This window comes from Sorex araneus, chromosome 1 (genome assembly GCF_027595985.1).
Source record: "Sorex araneus isolate mSorAra2 chromosome 1, mSorAra2.pri, whole genome shotgun sequence".
Taxonomy (NCBI): Eukaryota; Metazoa; Chordata; class Mammalia; order Eulipotyphla; family Soricidae; genus Sorex; species Sorex araneus.
In genome coordinates, this window is record NC_073302.1 from 155,162,051 (window position 1) to 155,187,559 (window position 25,509).

General features: G+C 40.3%; 1 protein-coding gene across 2 annotated transcripts in view; it reads right to left on the reverse strand.

Moving 5' to 3' along the window:
* Positions 1–6,740: 6,740 nt before the first annotated feature.
* AP3B1 (adaptor related protein complex 3 subunit beta 1) overlaps positions 6,741–25,509 on the reverse strand; it is a 225,136-nt gene continuing 206,367 nt past the window's right edge. Inside the window, exons 26-27 of one of the 2 annotated variants that reach the window (XM_004613140.2) lie at positions 22,950–23,088; positions 6,741–9,303 (exon numbers count right to left, since the gene is read on the reverse strand). In XM_004613140.2, coding sequence (XP_004613197.2) covers positions 9,150–9,303; positions 22,950–23,088 — 293 coding nt within the window. In that variant the 3' untranslated portion in view covers positions 6,741–9,149. The remainder of the gene's footprint in view (positions 9,304–22,949; positions 23,089–25,509) is intronic. The other variant, XR_008627187.1, reaches the window with a different exon arrangement.

Genomic DNA, 25,509 nt, shown 5'->3' on the forward strand with positions numbered 1-25,509 from the left:
ACCCAGTCCCGGTGGAGGGCCGGTGCGAGAGCCCCAAGAACACAATTCACTCCAGAATCTTGATCATCAAATAACATTTTTTTAGGTAATTACACCACAGCACAGAAATCATAATTACTTCCAATTAGAGAGTGGAGCTGTCCATAACTTTGTTTACAAAATAATTCTACCTTCAGGCCCAAGGAGTTCAACGAGGCCTGCGCAGAATAGAGGCTCAGGGTCAAGGAAGGGGGTCTCCAGGTGCAGGAACGTGAGGGGCACGCCCTTCCCAGGCGCTTTCTCAATGGTTTCACTGTTGTTGGTGGTTGTCTTTTGTTACCCTTTCAGTAGTGCTCCGGGGCCACCAGGGCCGTACTGCGGGTGTCGGGGTGTGCTGGGCGCAGGGGATCAAACCCGAGGCCTCACACATGCAAGAGAAGTGCTGGAGTCACAACCTTAGTTCAGTGGCTTTGCTTTTCTGAGGCTCAAATATCAAACCTTATGTTTGGGGATGAACTTGGCTCCCCCAAACACCTGCTTCAGGAGTTTCGTCCTGCTCGAGTTCACACTTTCTACCTTATCATCCCAACACAGCCTAGTAACAAAGAGGAGGAAGCAGAGAACGGTAACTCCTTTGCAATGGGTGAGTGAGTGGATTTAAGCAGAGGTCCCTGGCCTTCATTCTTTTCTTACACTTTGCTGAACTGAACATTTTTTCTTTGTTGTGGGCTATAGTCTATCAGTTCCTTACTGCTATTTATGGAGATGAGGAGTCCTCATTCATGATATTGCTTTAAAATAAAAATTAAACAAAGTAATACAAAACAAAACATCCTACAGCAGTGCTTATCTGGGGCAAAAGAATGGATCCATTCTTTCTGTGGCAGCAGTCTGACAGCACTACCATATCCGGACACTTGGCATCAGCCGCCTTCCCCTCCCATCCAAGGCCAGTTAACCAGCAGTGGACATGAGGAGGCCTCCCTTCCCATACAGTAGGGGTGGTCTTCAAGGCCCACTATGAAGAGGAAGTTGGCAGAATGTTTTTCCAGTGTGAGCTTCTGGCTTGACGGTTTCCTGGTCTTTGGTGACTTTGGTCTTCAAGGGTGTAGATGAGAAATGAGTGTCTCAGGTTCGAGTTCACTGTGATAATTCCCTATTTGAACTTTCAGGGTTTGGGGCTTTCAGTGTTTTTGTTTTTGCTATTTTGGGCCACATTTGGCTTAGCCACACATAGGGCTTACTCCTGGCTCTGTGCTCAGGGATCACTGCTGCCAGGGCTCAGAAGACCACATCGGGTGCTGGGGATCAAACCCAGGTTGGCCACATGCAGGTCAAGTGTCCTACCCACTACACCAGCTCCCCAGAACCTACTGTTAATATTACTGAATTAGCTAGGAATTACATGTACTCGAGATGACATACAAAAAATCAGCTCCAGAGAAAGACAAACGAGGGGAGAAGAAAAAATTATAGCATCATTAAAATCATTAAAAGAATTAAAATCTTCAAGGAAATAATCTAAATAATCTAAAAATAACCAAATAGGAAAGTGAAATCAGAGAAGTTTCTGGTTCAGTGGTTCCCAACCTTCTTTTCTGCCTCTACATGTTGCCAAGTAGAACCTCGCCCCATCCATAATCTCAACTTTCATTTCTCCTCAAGACTCTCAAAGACCACTGCACTGGGGCCTGGGAAACAGCTTTAGGAAAGACACTGGGAAGCAGGGGAGAACTGAGGGCAAGAAGAAAAAGAACTAACTTTCTAGTGTGGGGCAATGCCTCTTTCTGTACAGTTTAAAAACATCTTAAGACAGTTTCTGTTGAGAATATATTCTCCCTTATTCCATTCCATTCCTAGGAACTCTGTTTTTGTTGCTCTTGGGAGATTTCTCCCAAGTTGTGCTCAGAAGGCCTTTGAGCTCTTCCCAGTGATTCTCGGCTGACTGGGTTGGCAGGGTTTTTTTTTTTTGTGTGTGTGTGTGTGTGTGTGTGTGGTGGCGGGGGGAGGATGGGGGTGCATACCTGGCTGTGCTTAGGGTTTACTCCTGGCTTTGCACTCAGGGATCAGGGATCACTCTTGGCAGGGTCTGGCAGGGGGTGTTGATGGGCACATGAGGTACCAGGGATGCAACCAGGGTTGGCCACATGCAAGGCAAATGCCTGAACGACCCATTGTACTATCTGGTCGCAATTCAATGTTGCTCAGACTATGTGGTACTGAGGATTACCGAGTCACCCCAGTGGTGCTAAGGGGCCTCCAAGGCTGTATCCAGGGGTTTTGGGGGAACATATGGCACTGGGAATCAAACTGGGGTTGACTGCATATAAGATATGCCCTTCTTTGGCTCAATTCTTATTTCTAAATGCCACCCCTCTGTTAAGGTCTAGCTAATTCTATTGCTCAGTTAAGCATTCTCAGACCTCTCTAATGAAGGGACCATTTCTTTTTCTGACCTAGTAATAATTCCTGGTGCTATCTGAGCCTCCAATCATTGGGAAAGACAAGTAAAGAGAGGCTGCTAAAATCTCAGGGCTGAGTGTAATAAGATACATTACTGGTGCCCACTTGAGTAAATCAACGAACAACAGGATGGCAGTGATACAGTGATATGGTGATCTGATACTCGATAAATGCAACCCAGGAACTATTTCAGCCTCCAAATGGTTATGTTCTAAATTTGTTGGTCAAATGATCATGTGGAAACTAAAAGATTTTCCCTCAAAAACTGGAGCCAGAGCAAACAGCACAGCAGGTAGGGTGCTTGCTTTGTACATGGACAGTTTACCCAGGTCTGATCCTCAACACCCCCTATGGTCCTGCAAGCACAAGGGTAAATTCTAAGTGCAGAGCCAGGAGTAACCAGTGAGCACCACGGAGTGTGGCCCAACGAAACAAGAAAACTCAAAGAACAAAACAAAACAAAAAACCAACAACAAAAAAACCCAAATCAATTCCAGCACAGCAGTTCACTTGCCACATCAGATCTTAAAAATCTGATTTCTTTCTATATTTTTGAAAGTGGTTTTTTAAAAAAGCAATGTTACCAGAATAGGAAGAGAGTAAAGTAATCGTCCTTTAGTTGTCCCGAATGTTGTTCACAAGAAAATCACATAAAGGACAGAGAGAGCGCAAATTCAGAAGAGACACTTCTACTCTATCAACAATGGGCATTAATTTCCTATTAAATACAATTGCCATTCACGAAAGACCATACTACCACAAACCTCCCCACTCCCCCAGTCTAACATTGCAACAGCAGACTGCTCATGGGAACTTTTCCTGAGATAATTAGTCAAGCTGGAAGGCAAGCTGGGAAGGAGAGAGGTGAAAAACCCAGCCAAGCCCAAGGGCAGCAAATCCCGATCTTTCAGGAACTGGCCCCCAGAAGGTGGGAGTGTGTGGAGCTCGGTTGGTCCGCCCCTGTCAGCCCAGTTAGGAGAGAGGAGCTAGCAGAGAAGAGATGGGCCAGCAGGTTCCCGGGGCGAGCATTTATAGCTGCTGGACTGGGCACGGGAGGCCAACAGGATGAAGGAGGGGAGTCGGAACTGCGTGGAGGAAGCAATGTTTGCAAAGCAAGGCTCGCTCATCACCATCATGCATTTATTGTCAACTGGACTGTAGCTTTCATGGGGAACAGGGAATGTCTTCGGTCTTACCATAGTGCTTCTGCGGTTCTTCATGTTCCTCGATGAACGAAGTGTTTACACCAAGAGCAAACAGGCTGACTGTGTAGTTAACTCAGGGCTCCCTCCCACCCCCATTAGACGAAAAGAGGATTTTCCTCCTTTTAAGCCAAGTCCCTCCTAAGGTCAGAGAAATTATACACAGGGAACAAAGGTGAAGGAACTCTGGCTTTCCTTTCACTGGCCCAATCTTTTAAAAAAACCTTCCTTTAAGTTGGTCATTTGTCACTCTGGATTTGGCTATTTAATATAACATCTAAGTTCTTAGGGAAAAAAAACAACACAGGCGGGGCTAAGTGTGATAGTTCAGCGGGTAGGGCATTCGCCTTGCACTCAGTCGACTGGGGTTTGATCCCCATATGGCGTGATACTCTCAGCGGCTTGTTGGGGTCTCCAAGAGGGGTGGAGGAATCGAACATGGGTTAGCCGAGTGCAAGGCGAATGCCCTACCGCTGTGCTATCGCTCCAGCCCCTAAGTACTGTGGTTTATAAAACTGTTACTGGTGTAGTTTGGTTTCATACTTCAAGCTTCCCCTTCACCACTTCCCAGAGCTTCTGACCCCTCCCCCCACCAACTTCCTATGGAAGACCAGGTCTCAAGTTTCTTTTGCCTTTGGGCATTTGTTATTCCCTGACTTTATTTATATCTCTCACGTGAGATAGATCATGTGTTTGTCCCTCTCTTTCTAACTTTACTCAGCCTGAGTTCCCAGTGTTTTAATTTGATGTTCATCGTTATAGTGACTTCAGAATTAAAACATTCTCCTTTTCTTCTAATAAATAAAGCAAACGTATGGCAGGACCCCAGATGAATCTCGGTTTGAAATATAAGAAGAGAGCCATTTTTCAAGATTGGTGTACATAAAATGTCCCATTAAGTGGACATTAAAATGAAAAAATATAGCTAGAATTAAGCATTCAACACTAACTCGACTCAATGGAACAATTTAAAGATAATCATGGATTATAATATAGTTAAAGGAAATATAGAGCAAGGAATTCTGAATCACTCTATCAAAAAAAGGAGAGGAGAGAGGGGGAAAAAAACCAAGAAAAACCAAACACCCAACTTAAGTTGGGACTCTGGCCATATTTCTTATTCACTTACATACAAACTATTTTACTAATAAAGCTGCTGTTGTTAGCATGTTTTCAACTTTCACCATACTACCTTCTTCTTTTTTTTTTTTGCTTTTTTTTTTTGGGGGGGGGTCACACCCAGTGATGCACAGGGGTTACTCCTGGCTCATGCACTCAGGAATTACTCCTGGTGGTGCTCAGGGGACCATATGGGATGCTGGGAATCGAACTTGAGTCAGCTGCATGCAAGGCAAACACCCTACCCGCTGTGCTGTCTCTCCAGCCCCTACCATACTACCTTCTATTACTGATTTAATACACATTCAAACCTAAGTGAGCAGTCAAAAGTCTCTTATTCAAAAGTAGAGTCCTACTGAACTTTTTTTAGTTTAAAAAAATCGAAAACAAGTGGCCTATTTTCAAAGATGAGTGCCCTCATTTTAAGGAAAACTGAAACCCTCTACATCACACCACACAGCTCCCTTCCTGCCCTAGTGACAATGAGTATAAACATATTAGAGGGGTCTGGGAGATAGTACATTGGTTAGGGCGCACACATACATCTAGTGTGTGTTGACATGAATTTGATTCCTGGCACCACAAGGTGCAGCCTTGGAGGCCTCTGAGTCTGGAGGTTGTCAATGCAAGACCCCAGCATTGCCGGGTATTGCCAGTACTGCAGGACCTGAGTAACACAGAATCTCTGGAGCATCACTTTGAGCCCTGGGTTCTGTCGCCTGAAAACTATTAGTGGGGCCCCCTGACCTCCTAAGCACTGCTTGGTACCCCTCTCCCCACCAAAGAAAATTTTCAAAAATTAGATACTTCCAGACAAATTGTATATAACATTTCAAAAGATCTTTGACTTAAAAATACAATGCTGGGGCCAAAGCCACAGTACAGAGGGTAGGGCGCTAGCCTTGCACATGGCTAACCCACGTTTGACCCCTGGCACCACATATGGTGTACCGAGTCAGGTGTAAGCTCTCTGCACTACTGGGTATGGCCCCCATATCAAGAAAATACAATAGTCCAATGCTGCAAAGCATTCAGAAACAGGATCAGCAATGCGAACAGCAGAAGGACGCACTGGCGACAACTTCTAAGCCAAACTCTCTTCACTCAGGTTCACCCTTCTATTTCAGGAGCAGCTTGAAAACTGAAGTTTGTTCTTTCAACAAGTTTGTTCCAAGAATGTCACCTTTAACCCTTTATATATGATCTATAATGTTTCAATCAATGTGTATTTTCTTTTTACTTAAAAGTTACATTGCTCTCACATCCAAAAGAACAAAAGCAACCTCTGTTGGAGAGCATGTGGGGAGAAAAGGGACCCTTCTACACTGCTGGTGGGAATGCCGACTAGTTCAGCCCTTTTGGAAAACAATATGGACGATTCTCAAAAAATTAGAGGTTGAAATCTCATTTGACCCAGCAGTACCACTGCTGGGAATATATGCCAGAAAAGCCAAAAAGTATAGTCGAAATGACATCTGCACTTATATGTTCATCGCAGCACTGTTTACAATAGCCAGAATCTGGAAAAAACCCGAGTGCCCTAGAACAGATGACTGGTTGAAGAAACTCTGGTACATCTATACAATGGAATACTATGCAGCTATTAGAAAAAATGAGGTCATGACGTTTGCATATAAGTGGATCAGCATGGAAAGTATCATGCTAAGTGAAGTGAGTCAGAAAGAGAGAGACAGACATAGAAAGATTGCACTCATCTGTGGAGCATAGAATAATAGACTATAAGACTAACACCCAAGATTAGTAGAAATAAGTACCAGGAGGTTGTCCCCATGGCTTGGAGGCTGGTCTCTCATTCTGGGCAACTCAGAGAAGGGAACACCAAGTAAAATGTGGTTGGAGGTCATGTGGGGGAAGGGTGATGCAGGCCGAATATAGACTAGAGACTGAACACAATGGCCACTGAACACCTTTATTGCAAACCACAACACCTAATTAGAGAGAGAGATCAAAAGGGAATACCCTGCCATAGTGGCAGTGTGGGGTGGGGGGAGACGGGACTGGGGAGGGTGGGAGGGATGCTGGGTTTACTGGTGGTAGGGAATGGGCACTGGTGAAGGGATGGGTTCTTGAACTTTGTATGGGGAAAACACGAGCACAAAAATGTATAAAACTGTAACTGTACCCTCATGTTGATTCACTAATTAAAAATAAATAATTAAAAAAAAAGTTACATTGCTCTACATAAAGGAAATCTGTAATGGTATCTTATGTCAGAGAGGTAAAATTTCAATTGGTTTGTGAAAGGTGTCAAAGTCTTAGGAAAAGGTTTGACAATTGTGTAGAGTCACTGAGGAGCAGTAACCTACCAACCCTTGGTCTTGGCTTGCAGAGCTGAGATGGCTAAGCTGTGTGAGGAGGGAGGGAGAGGTGGGTGAGAAGTGACAACAGGACAGTGCTGGAGGTGTTGGGCACTTTATAGTTGTTTTGGGTCACACCTGACAATGCTCAGGAGTTACTCCTGGCTCTGCACTCAGGAATTACTCCTGGTGGTGCTGGGGAACCATATGAGATGCTGGGAATCAAACTCTGGCTGGCCTTGGGCAAGGTAAATGCCCTACCCACTGGACTATCGCTCTGGCCTGGTCTTGGGCATTTTAGTGGAGGTGCAATAACTTTGCACATCGCAACCATAAAAGCCAACACCATTACAACAATGGCCAAACTAACTCACCTAAGTTAGAAACAACGTTCCGTAAGGAAAAGTGCTAATATACTGCTCACTTAACTATTTTTTATTTATTGATGCATCATCACTATTACTACTATCAGGCCTCCCAGTGGTCTCTGGAAGTCCGGGAGACAATCCTAGTGGTTCTTGGCCAACTGGGTGAGTCGTTCAAGATGAAGGTCCAAGGATGTGGGGCTGTTTGTGTCCTGTGAAGTGGAGGTGCACAGATGAAACTGAGGTTGCCCCGTGCCAGATAAGCTCCTAAACCCTGTACTGCCTTTCCAGCCCCTTAACCACTTCCTAAAATTTCTACAGTTCGGGCTGGAGCGCACGCTGTGCACGAGGCAGGCCTGGACTTGATCCCTGGCATCAGCAGGAAAGCACCACGGTGGGACTATCAAAAAAGGGGCAAACGGATAAAATAGAGGTTGGAGTGACGGTACAGCAGGTAGGGAGCCTGCCTTGCATGAGGCAAATCCTTGGCACCCCTATGCTCCTCCAACCCCACCAGGAGTGATCTCAGAGTGTAGCTTAGGAGTAAGCCCTGAGCACTGCTGGGTGTCGCCCTCAAACCAACAGCAACAGGGAGGATGAAATAAAGTGTCTACAGTTAAAAGTTTTTTTTTTCTTTTTTGGGACACACCTTGCAGTGCTTGAGAGGTTACTCATAGGCAGGTGTTTGGGGACCACGTGGTGTCAGTAACAGGCAAGCCACATGCTCTATCACTAAGTTTATACTAGTTTCCAAAGGCCTTTCAATTATTGAAAATTGAGCATCTAGATTTATAAACAGACAAGAAGATTGAAAGAATGTATTCAGGAGGTCTACTGGATCCTGAAATCAGAGCTCTACTAATATGTTATTACCTGAAAAGAGATATTTTATTTTGCAATATGGCAGCTTTTCTCTTTTTAACATTTGACTTTTGCCCTTGGAGTTAACTACCTATATCACAGTGAGAAAAATCTACCTGGTTTTAAAGGATCTGTCTTTTACTGACTACACTCCATTCTGTCCCTGTGTAATATAAATATCCTAAGTATTTACTTTAGAATAATGAAGGCTCAGCATGTGAACTTCAGGATTATAAACAGTTTCTCATTAAAAATGGCAAGACAAATGCTATTCATAGTCATGTTTATTTTTCTTCTTATTGAGATAATTTCATGATGATAGCTGTCAATAACCAATCATAATGCCAGGAAATTCACAGACTGCATTTCCCCAGAAATCTTGTCATTTTTTGCATATAATTCTAAAAGTATGCTATTCCATTTCACATACCAAGCTGAGAGGCCATTTCGACTCTTTCTAGGCTAATTTCTGCTACAGAGGGAGGAAAGATGATTTCCAGTGTACTTTAAACATCCAATTCACGTCCATCATTGCTGAAAAAGAGGAGAAAGTAGAGAAGGCCAGAAGAAGGAGCAGGACAGGGAAAATGCCACATGGATTCGAGAGTTGAGATAACTGACAGTTAAAATATATGTTCTTTGGTTAGCAAAGCGAAAAAGGGAGAAAGTACTGCATACATGATAGATACACACCAGCATTCTAAAGCAGAAGACAAGAATGTCAAGAGTGTATTCTTTCCCACTGCCAGATGGAAGGGCTATTATTATAAATGAAAGGCAGCAGTAGTGGATGCCAGGCACTTTTGTTGTGTGCCAGATTCTGAAGTCCAGATGTAAGCAGGTTACCCCTGGGACAGGACAGGCTTCAGCTCTCGCAGCAGAACAGAACCAATCACGGTTTTCTCGGTGTTTATGATAAGCTGTGCGGTAGAGCCTTCCTTCAGTTCCACGGTGACTAGCATCAGTGACCCACTGTGCACCGTCTTAGCTGCAAACCTGGAAGGGAAAAAAAAGGACCTTTTACATCATGAGAAGGGGAAAAAGGATGGCATAAAATCAAATAGGTTTAAGACAACCCTTTCTTTCCACCCATAATTTCCTATCGTTTCCTACTGCCCCAAACCCACAGCCAAACGTTCTTCTGAGAAGCTGATTCACTGCCCAGCACATGCTAAAGACAGCAGATAATTTTCAGAGTATCTTCACAGCAGAAAAAGCAGCCTGTCTTATTACATGGACAACCCAGGCAAGTGAATAAGGTTCCATGACTATTTATTTGAGAGTAACTCGCTCATTTAGTATTTTACATTTCGCCACTTGAAATAAATCTCTATAAATAATACATTTAATAATAAATTTCTTAAATATAAAGAAAATTTTCCTTTCTCAAAGAGCTTGGAATTACAATCCCTCATATTTAAAAATGATTACGGAGGTGATTCAACAATTTTATGCATGTTGCAAAGCTCAAGTTTCCATGAATCCACACCTACCGAAATTCAAATTCCTCTCTCAAATGTTGATGATTCTGTGTCGCAAAACCACGTGACAACAAGTGCAACACCAGACTGCCACGAAAAACTGTTAAGTGTTCAGAACCACAAATTCTTGTTTTTGCTTTAGAATGTTATGGGGGAAATTTGAGGTCTAAGGCTCCATGACTAAATTCCAAGACATGAAGAACCTACTAATTACATGGAATTAAAAGCAAAACTAGCCTTTTAAGCACGGCAATTGACTGAAAAGCCGTTGGAGGCACAATGAACTTCTGTCAATCCCGCTAATTCATTCTGCACGCACAGTTGAGCCCCAGAGATGTGAAGGCAGAGGAGGAGACCCTCTGAGGCCTCCATTTCCCACATGCACCAGGTCCCACACGTTTGGGAGGGAGGGTGGGGGGCCTGATTGCAAGGATGACTGGAGAAAAACAAAGTTGCTGCACATGAGCTTTTGAAAACACTAACAAGTATAGAGCAGGTCTGTGACCTGCTGTGACCCCACTTTGCAGGGCCGATCCCCTTTCCCCTTTCTGTAGGACACGTGTCTGAATCTGAGCCATCTGCCTCAATTTGCGCAACATCTTCAGCCACAATGGTGCCCAGTTAGCCCTGACAACAGCTCACAATACAGGAAAATAAAACGCCGAGCTGACAGCACGCTGCGGACTATTCAAGAGCAAACCAACTGGTCAGTGTCTCCTGTCTGGCAATTAGCATGGGCCTTGCACAGAGCCACGGCGTCCTCAGGGATCTGTTTAATTACCATCAACATAAAAGAGGGAGTTTATCAGGAGATACTCAGAAAAACTTCACTCCTGACTTAATTAAAATATTAGCCACTTAAGCAGGAAGCAGATTTTCTTTAAATGAAAAGTAATTTCTTTTTGGAGTTTTTTTTTTTTAAATGACATCAAGATCTCATAACACATTATATTCCAGTCCTCTCCACCTCCCCCCCCACCTCAACCCCGCGCATATGGGCATAATGTCATTTCTGGCCTAAAAAGAATCATGAAAATCAGTTTCCCTATCATAATTAGAATAATGCATTACAACAAAACACACTCATTTTACTACGTTGAAAATAATTCCAACACTTTACTGCTGGGTTTTAAAATGTGAGTAATGGGTTATTGGTTAAGTATGTCAGAAATCATCCCCATCGTACATTTGTGTCTGCTCTCCAAACGTAGAGAACGCCCCGCTCCAAATGTGCTCAAGACTAGCAAGGAATCCCTAAGTGCATCCCTGCTACCAAGAGATGCAATTCTAAGTAAGCAGTTTAGGGAGAAAAATCAAACCAATGTTTTATAAAGAGGTTTTCATAAAGCTCTTAACACACATCCATCTGCTCTTTGGATGTCCACCCGAGAGATGAGGAACCGACTGCCTCAAGTCTGTTGTTGAGAGACAGTCCCGCCTTCCCCAGTCCTTTCCTTCCTCTTGCCCTTTTCAAGATTATGCACTTCTTCAGGTGAAGTCCTGGTAGTCCTCCTGCTTTGTAAGAGAATCCAGTTTCTGTATTTCTGAGTTACCATGTCACCCAATGCGACTAACTGGCCTTACTGCCAGACTCATTTGTGTGACTTTCTCCACAGACTCTGCTGTGGCTAAATCATCATGCAACAATATTTCAACAGAGATCCCATTTCTGACTGGATTATGATGATGTAAACAGCAGTCATATTAGTCCCATTATTTACCTAACACTTGTGCCTAAGACTGTTCAGGCGGAGATTATGTCTGAATAGGAACACAAAAGCACCATTACTTGAATTTGGGGGTTGCACACCCTCTTATCCAAGGAAAAGTTAGAGCTAATACAACACTAACAGTAATACTAACAGAGGAGACAAACGATGTGACATCAGTTTGTTTACAGAGATTAAAACTAAGTGGCTTCAGATAAGAAGCCTGCCTTGCATGCTGGGGGAAAAGGCAGCTTAGATAGGGAAGGGATCACCAAGTAAAGGGTGCTAGGAGGGCCCACTCGGGATGGGAGATGCGGACTGAAAGTTGACCATAGACTGAACATGATGGCCACTTAATGCCTCTATTGCAAACGACAACACCCAAAAGGAGAGAGCAAAAGGGAATGCCCTGCCAGAGAGGCAGGGTTGGGTGGAGGGGGCAAGGGGTGGTGGTGGTGGGAGGGATACTGGGACCATTGGTGGTGAAAAATGGGCACTGGTGGAGGGATGAATACTCGATCATTGTATGACTGAAACGCAAGCACAAAAGTCTGTAAGTCTGTAACTGTACCTCATGGTGATTCACTAATAAAAAACCAAAAACCAAAACCAAAACCACACACACACACACACACACACAAAAGCCCTAAGTGGCTTGTGTTTCTGAAATGTCATTACCACAAAATTTATAATACTGTAAAGAACATGGGCACGAGAGGGAAAACAGGCCACTTGCTTACAGTGCAGGAGAGATGCTAAGCAAATCACCCTAACAATGAAGTCTGTGAGCTGCCGTACAAGCCGCTGCCTTTTAACCAGGTGTCTGTGTTCTGGTGGGCACAAATGGTGGGAGCAATGTTTTAAAGCCGAAGACTAGAAGATCAGATGTTCTGACAGTCTCATTTCACAGTTCAAAAAGGATGTATTTAATTGGAACACAGCATGATTGCAATTGGTTTGTTTTGGTCCATGGAAAGCGAAAACTAATCCCCCCCACCCCCAAATTTATTAATCGTTTAACTCCCAAACAGGCTATGCTTTAACAAACATTTAAAAGATAGTTAGGACAACATTGTTTTATGCCCCAGTACTGCCTCATGAGTCCCAAATATTTCTTGGGAAAGAAAAAAATAACATTGTTTTTGAGATAACTTGTTTCAAGTTAAAAAAAAAAAATCTGTGATGGGCTTTACTAAGACTGGCCTGTTTATCCAAAGATGACACGACCCCCAAAGAGGGGGCTGGTTAAGTCACGACACTCTGGAACTCTAGAAACAAAGACGCTTTATCATTCAGAATCATGGGCAGAGTACTAACGAGAACTAAAAGTGAAGTAGCTACTTTAAGGACATATGACACAGTGACTAAAAGTGTGGTTCAGATAGCTGTCGACTAAATTTAATGGCTAACAGCAGAACCATTGTGCTTGATCTGCAACTCAGATGACTTGGGGATAAAATTTTTCATAAGGGAGGTTAGGTTTCTGATCACCATAATGATGAGAGCATCTTCCTTTATTTGGTGCTTTGTGTGGTGGGGACTAGTACTGCACTGACATTATTTCACTTGCTTCTACTTCAGTGGGACTGAGGCCACACAGTATAGCGTGTATCGGAGCAGGGATGCCCAGGGAAACAAAATCTCTAGATCACAGACATCCTCTTACTATGCCAAAAACATACTCTGAATATTTGTTTTCATTACTCAACAGATAAATTAGTTTTTTTTCACTTATGTAATATGCATAGAATCTACTATTGTTCCAAATTTTTAAGAAAAAAATTTCCTCCTCCAGAATGTGTACCTGATTTTAAATATCGTGACGTGATGCTTGGTCAATAATACACTTTTTCCCTATTTAAACTTTCCTCCTCCCCTCCCACCAGTCCCTGCAGAGAGACACCAGCAACGGGAAAGACAAAAACCTTGCATGAAGCTGTGACACGGAGAAGGGCTACTGGGAGCTCCACCAACCTCAAACATGGTCACCGCACACAAGAGAACGAATAAGTGGGTGACCGCTAAAGAGGCATGGCCTAAGCGTGGCAGGGACCATGTTACTAAAAGGACTCAAGCCGGGTGTTGCGCATAGTTTTCATTTTTATTCTACCACCAAGCATTAACTATCCTAAGCACCACTGAAAAGGTGGAACCGTTTGGATTCTCTCTATATTTCACCTTAATAAACATCTTTTGAATATAATCCTCAATTTGTGAAACCTTTAAGAATTCTTAAGGTGAAAGCAAAAAGGTAAAATAAACTGGTTCTCAAACCTAAAGGAAAGTATGTACCATTGTCCTAAAAACAATGTCTTCATTACTGAAAACAGTTACAAGAACCCACTTAACAATTATATTATTTTTAATACATGGTCTTATTCTCTGTATACTTAAAGCATATTTGTTTTAAGATTTGTGAACTGCCTATGGACCTGAAGTGCCATTTGTCAGAGAAAAAAGAAATTCCGCTGTCTTAACAACTGAAATGTTAATAAGGCAAAGCGAATTTAAAACTATTTATCTGAGAGGCTGTATCAATCTCCAGGGTATTCAAAAAATAAAATTTTTACACAGAATCTTATTTGCCACACTTAATGCAACAGCTCATAGACATGCCTTTTCTTCTCTTGGATAGTCTTCCTGGTTTCTGATTTTTCTATTCTGAGTTCAATTTTCTCATGTTTTCTGTTCTACTGGTTACCAGAAGTGTGACAATGGCCCACTCAGGCTAAAACTTTTTTTCCCTACTCTGTACATGAAGCCTTCAATTACTGCCCGCTGAAGCAGACAGAATCCTATTAGTAAGAAAGACGATCACGAGACGCGGTGCCCTGCCCTAGCTGTATAAAAATAATTAGTCCAAAGTTGACAAATGTGTAATGAAGTCGCACAATGATTATACGTAAGAAATACTGGTTTAAATAAGCCTCCTAACATCAAACACAAAAGCCTGGTGATTTGAAGCATTATTTTCCAAATGATTTAAATGATAAATCCATATTACTTTAACACAGTAGAACATTTTAAAAGGCTGAGAATTTCGCCAGTTGTGGAAAAATTGCATTCTGTTGACGATAAAACTGCATTCTAAGTTAAGCCTATTACACTACTAAATTAATATTGAGAAAAATTTTACATGTGATTCAAATTTACAGAATTTATCCAGCAATAAAATTTCCTTTAGTGGAAAAAAAACCCAACAACCAGGCATCAGTATTATAGTATTTCCCTTTTACTATTTTGGTGAGAAAACTTAAAAAAAAAAAAAGTTGCTTTAGATTCCCTATTTTTTTATTCTAATCTTTAGAGATGGGAAGAATGACCATCTCTACAGACTAAATCCACCACTCTATCTGGTCAGCAACACATTCTTTTCTTTACACAGAAAAGCTAAAAATAATCTCAGTACATGTTCTAAAGACAGAAAGCATTCTAGTATTCCAGGGCTTTCTAGTGTGGTGGGGGTGGGTAAGAAATCGGTGAAGAACCGAAAACCAAATAGCAAAACAAGTTAACTCTTACCCCATTCTCTTTGATTCCTTACCAAATTGCCAACCCCGAGAAAAAGCATCAAGAATACCTTTCTTTCATTTTTATGTGAAAATAGTTAACATATTCCTATTTGTAAGCTGTATTACACTGTAGGGTATGATCTTACAAATGGTGAAATTAAAGGAAATTTACATAAAGAATGTTCTAAAGCAAGTATCAGCTGTGCAGTTTGGTTATTTCTGAAACATCCAACTATGCTGGCTGGCCATGTAAAAATTAACAGATCCACATTTGTTTTTCAATGAAATGCTGCTCCGAGCCGGCAGAGATCAAAGCGGCGGATGAAAAAGCAGTGCTGTCCTCTAGTGGACAACCACCAGCCTGAGCAAGAACTCGGGGCTCCACAGGCCCATAAACCCAGAGTCCCGGAGAGAGTCAAAATCTGGAAGGGCGGAAGGGTGAGATTACTGCCTTCACCACTGGATTTTGTTTTAAGACAACCGAAGCAGAGGAAGTATAGATCCAGGGCTTGTAAAACTAGGATACCAGGACTTCAGGTGCTGTTTTCCCTTAGGTCTTTGAAAACGACTCAAGACTCAAATGTTAAACATGGCGTAGTTACCAGGGTTGGGGGTGGGGTGGAGTGGGTTCGAGAGGTGGGTGGGAAAAAAAAGTAATGGATAGTCCAGAACAATAACCCGAGGAGGAGCAGCCTAAGAACAGATGGAAGGTGTGGGACTGGGCCCACCACGCAGCACCCGTGGGGAAGTGTCTGTGCCACTCATGCTTGTGACCCCAGTTCACTGACATCTAGTACAAATGTCAAAGGTCTTCAAAAAATACTGATTGAAGGAGTTAAAAAATTTTGATATTTGGGGATGGAAATACCAGTGTTTTCTGTATTTTAGTTTTGGCTACACCCACGAGTGCTCCGGGCTTACTCCTGGCTCTGTGGTGCTCAAGGTGCCAGGGGTCAAATCTGGGTTACCCACATGCAAGGCAAACAACCTACCTGCTGTAGCATTGCTCTGGCCCAGTATTTTCCCTACTAACACACACACACACACACACACACACACACACACACACACACACACACACACAGTGGTTCATTGGATGAGTTATGGCCTAGAAATAAAACAAGTTGTTCTTTACACAAGTATGTCTTAATTAAATCAAAATATTTTTTATTTTAAACCCGAAACAAATAAGCTGTCTGTAAATGTGTTCATTTTTCAAATTAAAAAGTGGACTGCTAGGTTGCCATGGATACATTGCTTCATCCACAGCACCCGGTTTTTCTAACAGTCAAGGACCTATGTGACAATGGTGAAACCGCACTTGTTCTACCAACACAGTAATCACTCACAAGTTGGGCACGTTTGAAACTTTCAGATGAAAAAGGGTGGCAGTAAACAAACCAAGCCACAGATTAGTCCCTGGGTGGTGGTGGGGTGCTCGGAGGGGGTGGGAGTGTTAAGTGCTAAACACAAAAGCTATTCCTGGGTCTTCCTGCATAATCTGAAGATCTAAAACAGAATCAGATAATCTGAAGATCTAAAACAGAATCATGGAGGAGACAAGGCATTTTGTTTTCACTCAAAGATCACCATTTCTCCTTACAGGGTCATTTTGCTGTTTATGAGAGGGCTAAATTTTAATACTACTGCCATAAGTGTCAGAATTGTTGAAACTGGGTAAAAAACGAGACATGGTGAGACTGCCGAAAGACTAATTCTCGTTGAAGGCCTAGGCTGGTTTTACAGATGCCATCGTCCACACGGCTACGGTCGACTATTACTGTTTCTGGAGCCCACTGGACTGCACAGAAAGGAGTTACTACCAGCAGCTTGTCTCTAGCATCCCTCAATGACTAATCTGTAAAAAGGCAAATGAACAGAGGAAAAGCATTTTAAGAGATTATTACCGATAATTCAGGACAGCCCCAAACTGTGGACACACATGGGGATGGGTTACAACAGACTCCTTGGTTCCTATCCCAGTAAGACTAAATCTGAGGGGCTGGAGAGACAACATAGCGGGTAGGGCATTTGCCTTGCACGTGGCCAACCCGGGTTCGATTCTCAGCATCCCATACGGTCCCCCCCACACCGCCAGGAGTGATTCCTGAGTGCAGAGTCAGGAGTAACCCCTGAACTTTGCCAGGTGTGATGCAAAAAGAAAAAAAAAAGACTAAATCTGAGCTGTATATAAAATCTGAGTTTTATATAACCATACATGTTCTTTTGTTTGGAATAACCTTGGATGTTTGGTAGCGGCCTGGGGTTTTTGACTTTCCTTTTTTATTTTTCTTGCTCAGGGAACATCAATCAGCAGTTTTAACAAAGGGCAAATAAAATAATAAAAAGCAAATACACCACAATTCCTTCACTGTGAAAATACAGAACTACTTCATAAACCCTTACTGAGTTTCTTTCTCAGAAAAGCCCAATAAAAGTTTCCTGGCTCTGGATGAACCCAAGATTCTCAGAGCTGGTCTTTCCAATCTTCTGGAACAATTAAGTTGCGTTTTTTCCCTTTTTCTGTTCATTTATAAATGGTACTTTGTTCCTTCTGCCTTTTGCATACATGTTAGGTATAATTTTATCAGTACTGTTTTAAGTAATAAGCCTTGGGATGGGAGAGACAGCCCCGAAGCTAAGGTGCTTGCCTTGCATGTGGCCAACCTGAGTTCATTCCCTGCACCACATGTGGTCCCTTGAACATCATCATGGTCATAGTCCTGTAGGTGCTGCCAGTGTGGCCTCAAATCAAATCCCAACAAAAAAACATTTCTTAACATTTTTACAATGTGTAACATATCTCATCATTTATTATTCTCCATAAATTTATTAAAAAATAAATGTAATAATGTATTAAAAATTAAGATATTTAACTGCATATTTAGTGAGTGTATCTTGATAATGCCAGATTGTTTCATGACTGCATTAGCACTAGTGCGTGCTAACTAATAACAGGCACAGTGACCACAACCTCTGTCGATCTCAACTAAGACGGTTATTTAAAGAGTAGTTTTTTAAATCAGCAAATAAAGTGCCAGAAGAATGATAACAATTTAAAGTTGCTCTGTAGTACACTACTTGGCTTTATTACCATTCAGTTGGGAAATCAAAACTAAATGTCATAGAATCTAATAGTAGATATGCTTTCTTAGTTGTTAAGAGTGGTTAATTAGATAGGAAATATTCCTGGTTTTTGGAAGCAAATTGTAGAAAATGTGTGCTCTCTTACTTGATGTTTTCTACATGGAAACCATATAGAAGTGTGATAATTTACTGTTATTAGATAATAACTTTTTTTTTTTTTAAAAAAAGCAAAACCCTTGGTGTTTGATGAGAAAATATTAAGAATTTGAAGAGTAGTGTGTAGAAGTGATCCCAAAACCAGATTATTAAGATTTTTTCCTTTGGTCAGAAAGGATACTCTAATGCACGTTTAAAAAAATCTTCTAGGGGCTGGAGCGATAGCACAGTGGGTAGGGCATTTGCCTTGCACGTGACCGACCCGGGTTCAATTCCCAGCATCCCATATGGTACCCTGAGCAGTGCCAGGAGTAATTTTAAAAATAATCCTGAAAAATTAAACAGAACATAGGAAGCTGAGAAAGTTTTAGTTCCTTAAACTATTAAAGGTCAGGTGTGGTCCCAAAACAACATTAATAATAAAACCCCAAATCAAGAAAGTTTTTAAAAAAAAAAAGAAAGAGAAAGAACTGAAGAGTTAGTTCAAAGGGCTAGAGAGCATACTCTGGGTGAAGGAGCCCGGGTCTGATCCCCAGAATGTCCCTTGGGTACTGCCCAGAGGGACTCCTGACTCTGAACAGGCTGAGAGTAGGGGCAGAGTTCTGCAGGTCTCGGTCCCCCCTGCCACCCTCCGTCCCCCGCAACACACAGGAATTACTCCTGGTGGTGCTCAGGGTACCATATGGGATGCTGGGAATTGAACTGGGTCGGTCATGTGCAAGGCAAATGCCCTACCCACTGTGCTATTGCTTCAGTCCCTAGAAGATTTTTTTAAATGTGCATCAGAGTATCCTTTCTGACCAAAAAAATATCTTAATAATCTGGTTTTGGAATCACTTCTACACACTACTCTTCAAATTCTTAATATTTTCTCATCAAATACCAAGGGCTTTGTTTTTTTTAAAACAAAACACTAAAGAAAGAAAGAAAAACACTAATGGTCAAAATGCTTTTCACACTATGTTTTTTAAAAGTAATTTTAAATCAATTACCATTAATAAACATTAAGAATGATATTAATATTTTAAAATGGTTAAAATATTGATGATATTTAACTGTAGGACTAAAGTCCTACAGTTCATAAAAAAGAGACTATAACAGATGAATAGGGAAAACCTCTATTGAAAAATTGAAAAACCTCACTGGGATTTCAATTTTATTGTTAACAGTTTAAGTAATATACGTTAGGATATAAACCCATTAATCCCACAGGGTACTCTAATATTGAATACTACAGTTAAACAGATTAACTCAATTCTCAATTTCTAGGACATGCAATAATTGCTATTTCATTTTAAAAATTAAGAAAGGAATTAAAATTTTATTAAACAACTGCTTATTTTGATTATTATTGAGCATAAGTGGCAAAATGTTATACAGGATACTACTTTTTATCAATTTATGTAGCACTATAGCCCTGTCGTCCCGTTGTTCATTGATCTGCTTGAGCAGGCACCAGTAATGTCTCCATTGTGAGAGTTGTTGTTAAGGTTTTTGGCATATCGAATATGCCACGGGTAACTTGCCAGGCTCTGCCATGCGGGTGGGATACTCTTGGTAGCTTGCCATGCTCTCTAAGAGGGATGGAGGAACCTTATCCAGGTCAGCTGCATGCAAGGCAAAAGCCCTACCCGCTGTGCTATCGCTCCAGCCCCCTAGGTGCTTATTAACTGGAAGGCTGAATTTTTTTCTTTTTCTTTTTGGCTGTGCTGGGGCTGGAACTCAGGACCTCATACACTCAAAGCAAGCACTTCACCTCTGAGCAATAGTTACATCTGGGGCCCAAATGACAATCATTTTTTGTTTCTCTGATGCATTACCTGGTGATTCAAGGGCTATTGCAGAGAAAGATGGTCTCAGGAATCATATGGTTCCAGGAATCAAATCTAAGGTCTCAACATGCAAAGCATGTGGATTGTTAATTGAGCTACTGGCCTCTCTAGCCCAAGTGCCCCGCCTCCCCAACCCCTTTTAAAAAATAAATCTGCATAGCTGGTGAGAGAACTCGGGTCTCAAGAATGCAAAGTATGCTCTATTACCAGTGAGTTACATCCTGGGTCCCACCCAGAGCCAAACTTTAAAAGCAAATGCAATACATTCAAGGTTGAGTTTGATGAGAATGGAGAGGCAAGTGAGGACAGTACAACTTTTGCAGGGTTGTCTTGTAGCCACATAAAACAAGCCAGTGCTCGGGATTGGTCCGGCTGTCAAAGACATGGTTAGTCCTTTTGGGCCATCTTCCCAGTCCTCCAATCTTAATCATAAACAGACACTGAATCATGTTAGAAAGCTAACATCAGGGCTCTGGTGACACAACTGGACAGAAGTGGCCAGACATGAGCAGGTGCACAAACTGGAGGGCAAGCTCTGTATTCCAGAGTGCTATTATGTATGTGTGTACACATACGGTTCTTAGCTGCACACAACAGGATGGGTTACTGTCTACAATTTTAGTTCAAACCACTTGCACTGGTACTAAGTTCTAACCTCTGAAAAAAGTTATAAGGAATTACAGAAAAATGCAGTGATGTTGGATGTCTTTCTTAGTCTACTTCCCAAAAGGAGGACAGCTTTAAAAACATTTGACTTTGAGAAAGCAATTGGGCTTTTTTTATTCTAAGAAATAAGAATGTGAAAATCTACTATTGATTTCAGAAATAATAAAAGTTATTCAGAAAAAAACAAAAGTTAAATTAGTGGTTTCAATGTAAAAAATGAAAAAATATACAAAATAATTATACAAAATAATAATAATACTAACAACAACAACAACAACAACAATAATAATAATAATAATATTTGATTTTGGGGCCACACCCAGTTGTGCTCAGGGCTCACTCTTGAGTCTACATTCAGGACCCCTAGTACTGCTCAGGGACTCTATGTGGTGTCAGGGATCTAACCTGGGTCGGACACATGTAAGACAAGTGCTTTATCTCGTGTGCTATCTCTCTAATCCTTAAAAGAACATCTTAAAATAGAACTGAAGTACTTCTGGATACAGATGTCTCAGGTAAAATTTCCTAAGTCAAAAATTACAGTTGATGTATGAAATCTTAGTATTAGTAATTTCAATAATTCAAAGGACCCATACACAAAGCAGAATTGCTTCTGTCAGAGAAAATCCCTCAAGAAAGTGAAAAGAAGTGTTTTAAGTAGAAACAAAACAAAGTGGAATAACTCCGAAGCAAAATGTCCTCAGTGGAAAAGGCTTATTTATTTCCTTCCCAACTGATCAACATTAAGCTGCATTTGCATTGCTGATACACTATAATGGTCTATCCATTCGATTATTTTTTCACCATCTATGTGAGATAGATAGGGCTTGTCATAAACTAAGAAATGGAAGCATCAGACTTCTTGAGCAACTTATTTAAGGATCTTCCTCAAAAACCCCAACAGTACATATCAGTCTGATTTCTGAATGGGCATGTACTAGACAGAGTTAGGCAGCTTCGGGGAAGAGAAGATTAAGATTTGTGCTGGACACTTCTGATGTCATGTCTAATGTTGCTCTATAGGGAGCAAGGATTTCACTTCATTTTCTTTCTTTTCCTTACTGCTTTTTTGTAAACAAATAAAGGGTTTTAAGCTCAACTTGCCTAATACCAGGAAGCCCATTAATGGCAGAGCTGAGTATAAGCTCAGATGGTCTGAAGCACATTTTGTATGCAGCTTCTCTAGTCTCTGCATTTATTTTTAAAAAATGATTATTAAAGATCTGAAATTTTTAATTTCAGATTTTAATTTTTTAATTTTATTTTCAGTACATATTTAATGGCAGGAGTACATCAGGAAAGTATTTATAATAAACTCCTTAAATCTTACAAATGACTAAGTAACGACTATATGTTTGTTTAAGGGCTAATTAATTTTTATCTATTTATTTCCAGCATTCATAAGGATAGAGAGAAGGCAAATATTCCAATCATCTTTTCTGCTGTCTTTAAGGACAATGCCTTGGATCTCATGCTTCAGATGCTTGGTGGTAAAGATACTCCTGGTCAAAGAAACAGAAGCTGCATTTAGCTCTATGTTGGTTGTCTAGCAGCACCTTATTAAGCAACCTTAGGAAACGGTTGTCAAAAGGACATCTGTATACAATGCCCAAATTTCCCTCCTGTCAAGTGAAAAAGTCTAACACCACGCTTCATTAAACAGCAGTTCCCCCTGTCCCAAAAACAAAACAAAACAAAACAAAACAAAACAAAACAAAACAGTAGTTCCTGGAAATCCATTCAGTCTGATGAAATAAATTCTCAATCATAGCTTATAAAAGGTATCTTTAAAAATCACTAAGCGATTATAAAACACAGATACATTACCTGCATCTTTCAGCAAAGTCCATACTGGCATACTAAAGATTTTGTGAAACAGAGTAGAGGACAGTAATCCAAATGTCCAATCAATCAAGTATATAATCATTAGGGAATAATGGGGAGGGGAGAGTGTATATATGTTTCTATCTATCTATCTATCTATCTATCTATCTATCTATCTATCTATCTATCTATCTATCTATCTATCTATCTATCCACCCAGTTACACACACACACACACACACACACACACACACACACACACACACACACACTCGTGCGCGCGCGCGTATATCTGTGATTGTTTTCAAGGAAAATGCTGAACTGAAATCACTCACTTATACAAATAAGTGCCACATCACATGTTAGAGAACATACCTGTGAATATTATCTTGGCCAGAAGGAACTACACCTACATTGGCAACATTTACAACTTTCTGAAGGATCACAGAGGATGTGAAATTCTGTGGTGCAGCAATAATCACTGTAGAAGTTTCATTCATTCCTAAAAGCATTCCTGTAAGAGCAAAAGAAAGCTTCTTTATACTTTATCTATGAAGATTACATGGAAACAATTTAAATTGCAGAGCCAAAACTATTTTATTCAAGAAATTACCTCAATATTCACTGTTTAGCAAGATGTATAAAATTCAGTCAAATATCATTCTTAATAAACATAATTTTAAATACCACAGGATAAAATGTCTGAAGTACCAACATGAAATTTCAACTTTAGTCCCTTTTAAAATATACTCAATTAATAATATATCAAATATTACTTTTTAAAAACTTTTACATACAGATGTTACATTTTATGTACCTTATATAAAAATTAAATATATGTAAATATCTATTTAATAAATAAAATTTTAACTTTTTATATATATGTACAAATATATAAAAAAATTTTTGGGTCTATTTCAAGATCTTTCTTCTCACTGCTGTTTGAAAATAAATCTAAGTGATTCTGGAATAACAGCATTACTTAATGAATGGCCTCAACATGATGGGTCCAAGTATCTTAACGATGACTGAAAGCCACAACACAGCCAAGTGATTCTAAAAAAGCTGTATATTTCTAAACTAGAAGATGATAATATTTGCCTAATGAAAGCAACCATTGTTACAAAAACAGCAAACAAAATTCTAAAGCCAAACTTTTGAAAACAAATGGAAAAATGCGAGTGGAAAATCTTAAATCTCAGAGTCATTTCAAACAATATTTAGGAAAGAAAATAAGTATAATCATAACTAAATCTTACAGAGTTAATATAAGATCTGCCATTAATATGAAGTCTCATGCAAAGGTGTTTACTGAACAATTTCAGCAATATGCCAACCACTCAAAACAAAATTAAAAATTTAGTACCCAAGTTATAAAATTACAACAAAATAATTACAATAGATGTTAGGATCTGTGATACAAATGGACTCCTATGGCATCTACTAAAATTATAATCTTTGGGGCATATGACATCTGTAAAATAGTTTTTAAAATGTTCAAAAGATGATTTTTATTTGGTCAAAGAGCCTTGCATCTTCTGGGTTATATATTTAATTATTTACTGCAATTCCAAATGAAAAAAAAAATCCCTATGATGAGCAGTATAAAGACAATAAACACTGCCTGGTAAAAAGACTTATCTAGCTTCTAACAAAGAACAGTTTTGACTAACCACTTCCAAACTCTGGGACGCTCTATTCTGTCTTAGACTGTTTAACTTCAATATAAGGCAAAAGCTTTAAAAACGACACAAGCAGTCAAACACTGCTTTTAAGTAAAGCACAGCGGCTGCTGACATGACACTGCTGAGAGATGTGTGTACTCATTTAGGGTTTAAACCTTCTCCATTAAGCGCTATTGAAGAGCAACTGCTGAATAAATGAATGCAACTATGTTTATGTTAAAAGCCTGTTTCCCCGCAGCATGTAATTAAAGGAAATGTTGTACAAAGCCAGTACTTTTGTCAAGCTCCTGTAAATGGAAAGATGGATAGCACTCAGAGAAGTGAATGCATTGCTTCATATTTAACCTTAACACTCTTGTCATTAATGGTTTGTCTAACTTGGTCTATAAAAGACAAGGTACTGCTCCATTGAAGTAAAATTAAAAAAATCAACTAAACCATGCTTTTCAGAACAGAAGATTCATTATCGTCAGCTAATGTATTGGCATAAAGCAAAGTAACATCCTATCAAGTAAGGCACACATTCAATCTGCCTTTCCAGCCCCCCCCTTTATTTTTAACTCATGCTGTTTTATTGTTATAGGCAATTTGTACCACTCAGCATGACAGTGTAAACTGAATCAAGATTAATTTACATGCAAAAGAACACTTAGGAGAGCAGCATGGTAAGCAAATGTATTGTCTCGATTGCTGAGGTGGAAAAAGAACCTGGAAAGAAAAAAAGGTGCTCTAATTAAGGGGCATCAAATATGATTGCTTGTGGTAGTTAAGGGCCAGAAAATAGTAAATGTCTGACCATTTAAAGAATTAGCATCTTGCTAGCTAGGTACCCATAAGGTGGATGCATAAATCATAATAAAATTAAATAAACATTCTAGGTTTCTTAAACCAGAGATTTCTCTAAATGAAAATGTATCAGGTATTCTCAAATTAACGAGAAAGAAAAATATGCCAAGATATCATTAAAAGTTTCTCCTATGAAAACAGACTTTAAATACGATATAACTTGCTATACAAAATAAAGGTAAAGTTACCGGGAAAATCTTTTAAAATTGTCAGACTACAGAATTTCGTTGCTTCATTAGGATTAATCTAAATTTTGGTGAGGCAGAGGCCAGTACTTAATTTAGGTTAATCAAGTGTAATTAACTGCTAAAATGTAAACCAAATAATATGAGAAAATAAAATTGAAAAATTTCCCTAAGTCTTATATTTGTAATCATTTCATTCATAAGAAAAAAACGAATAAG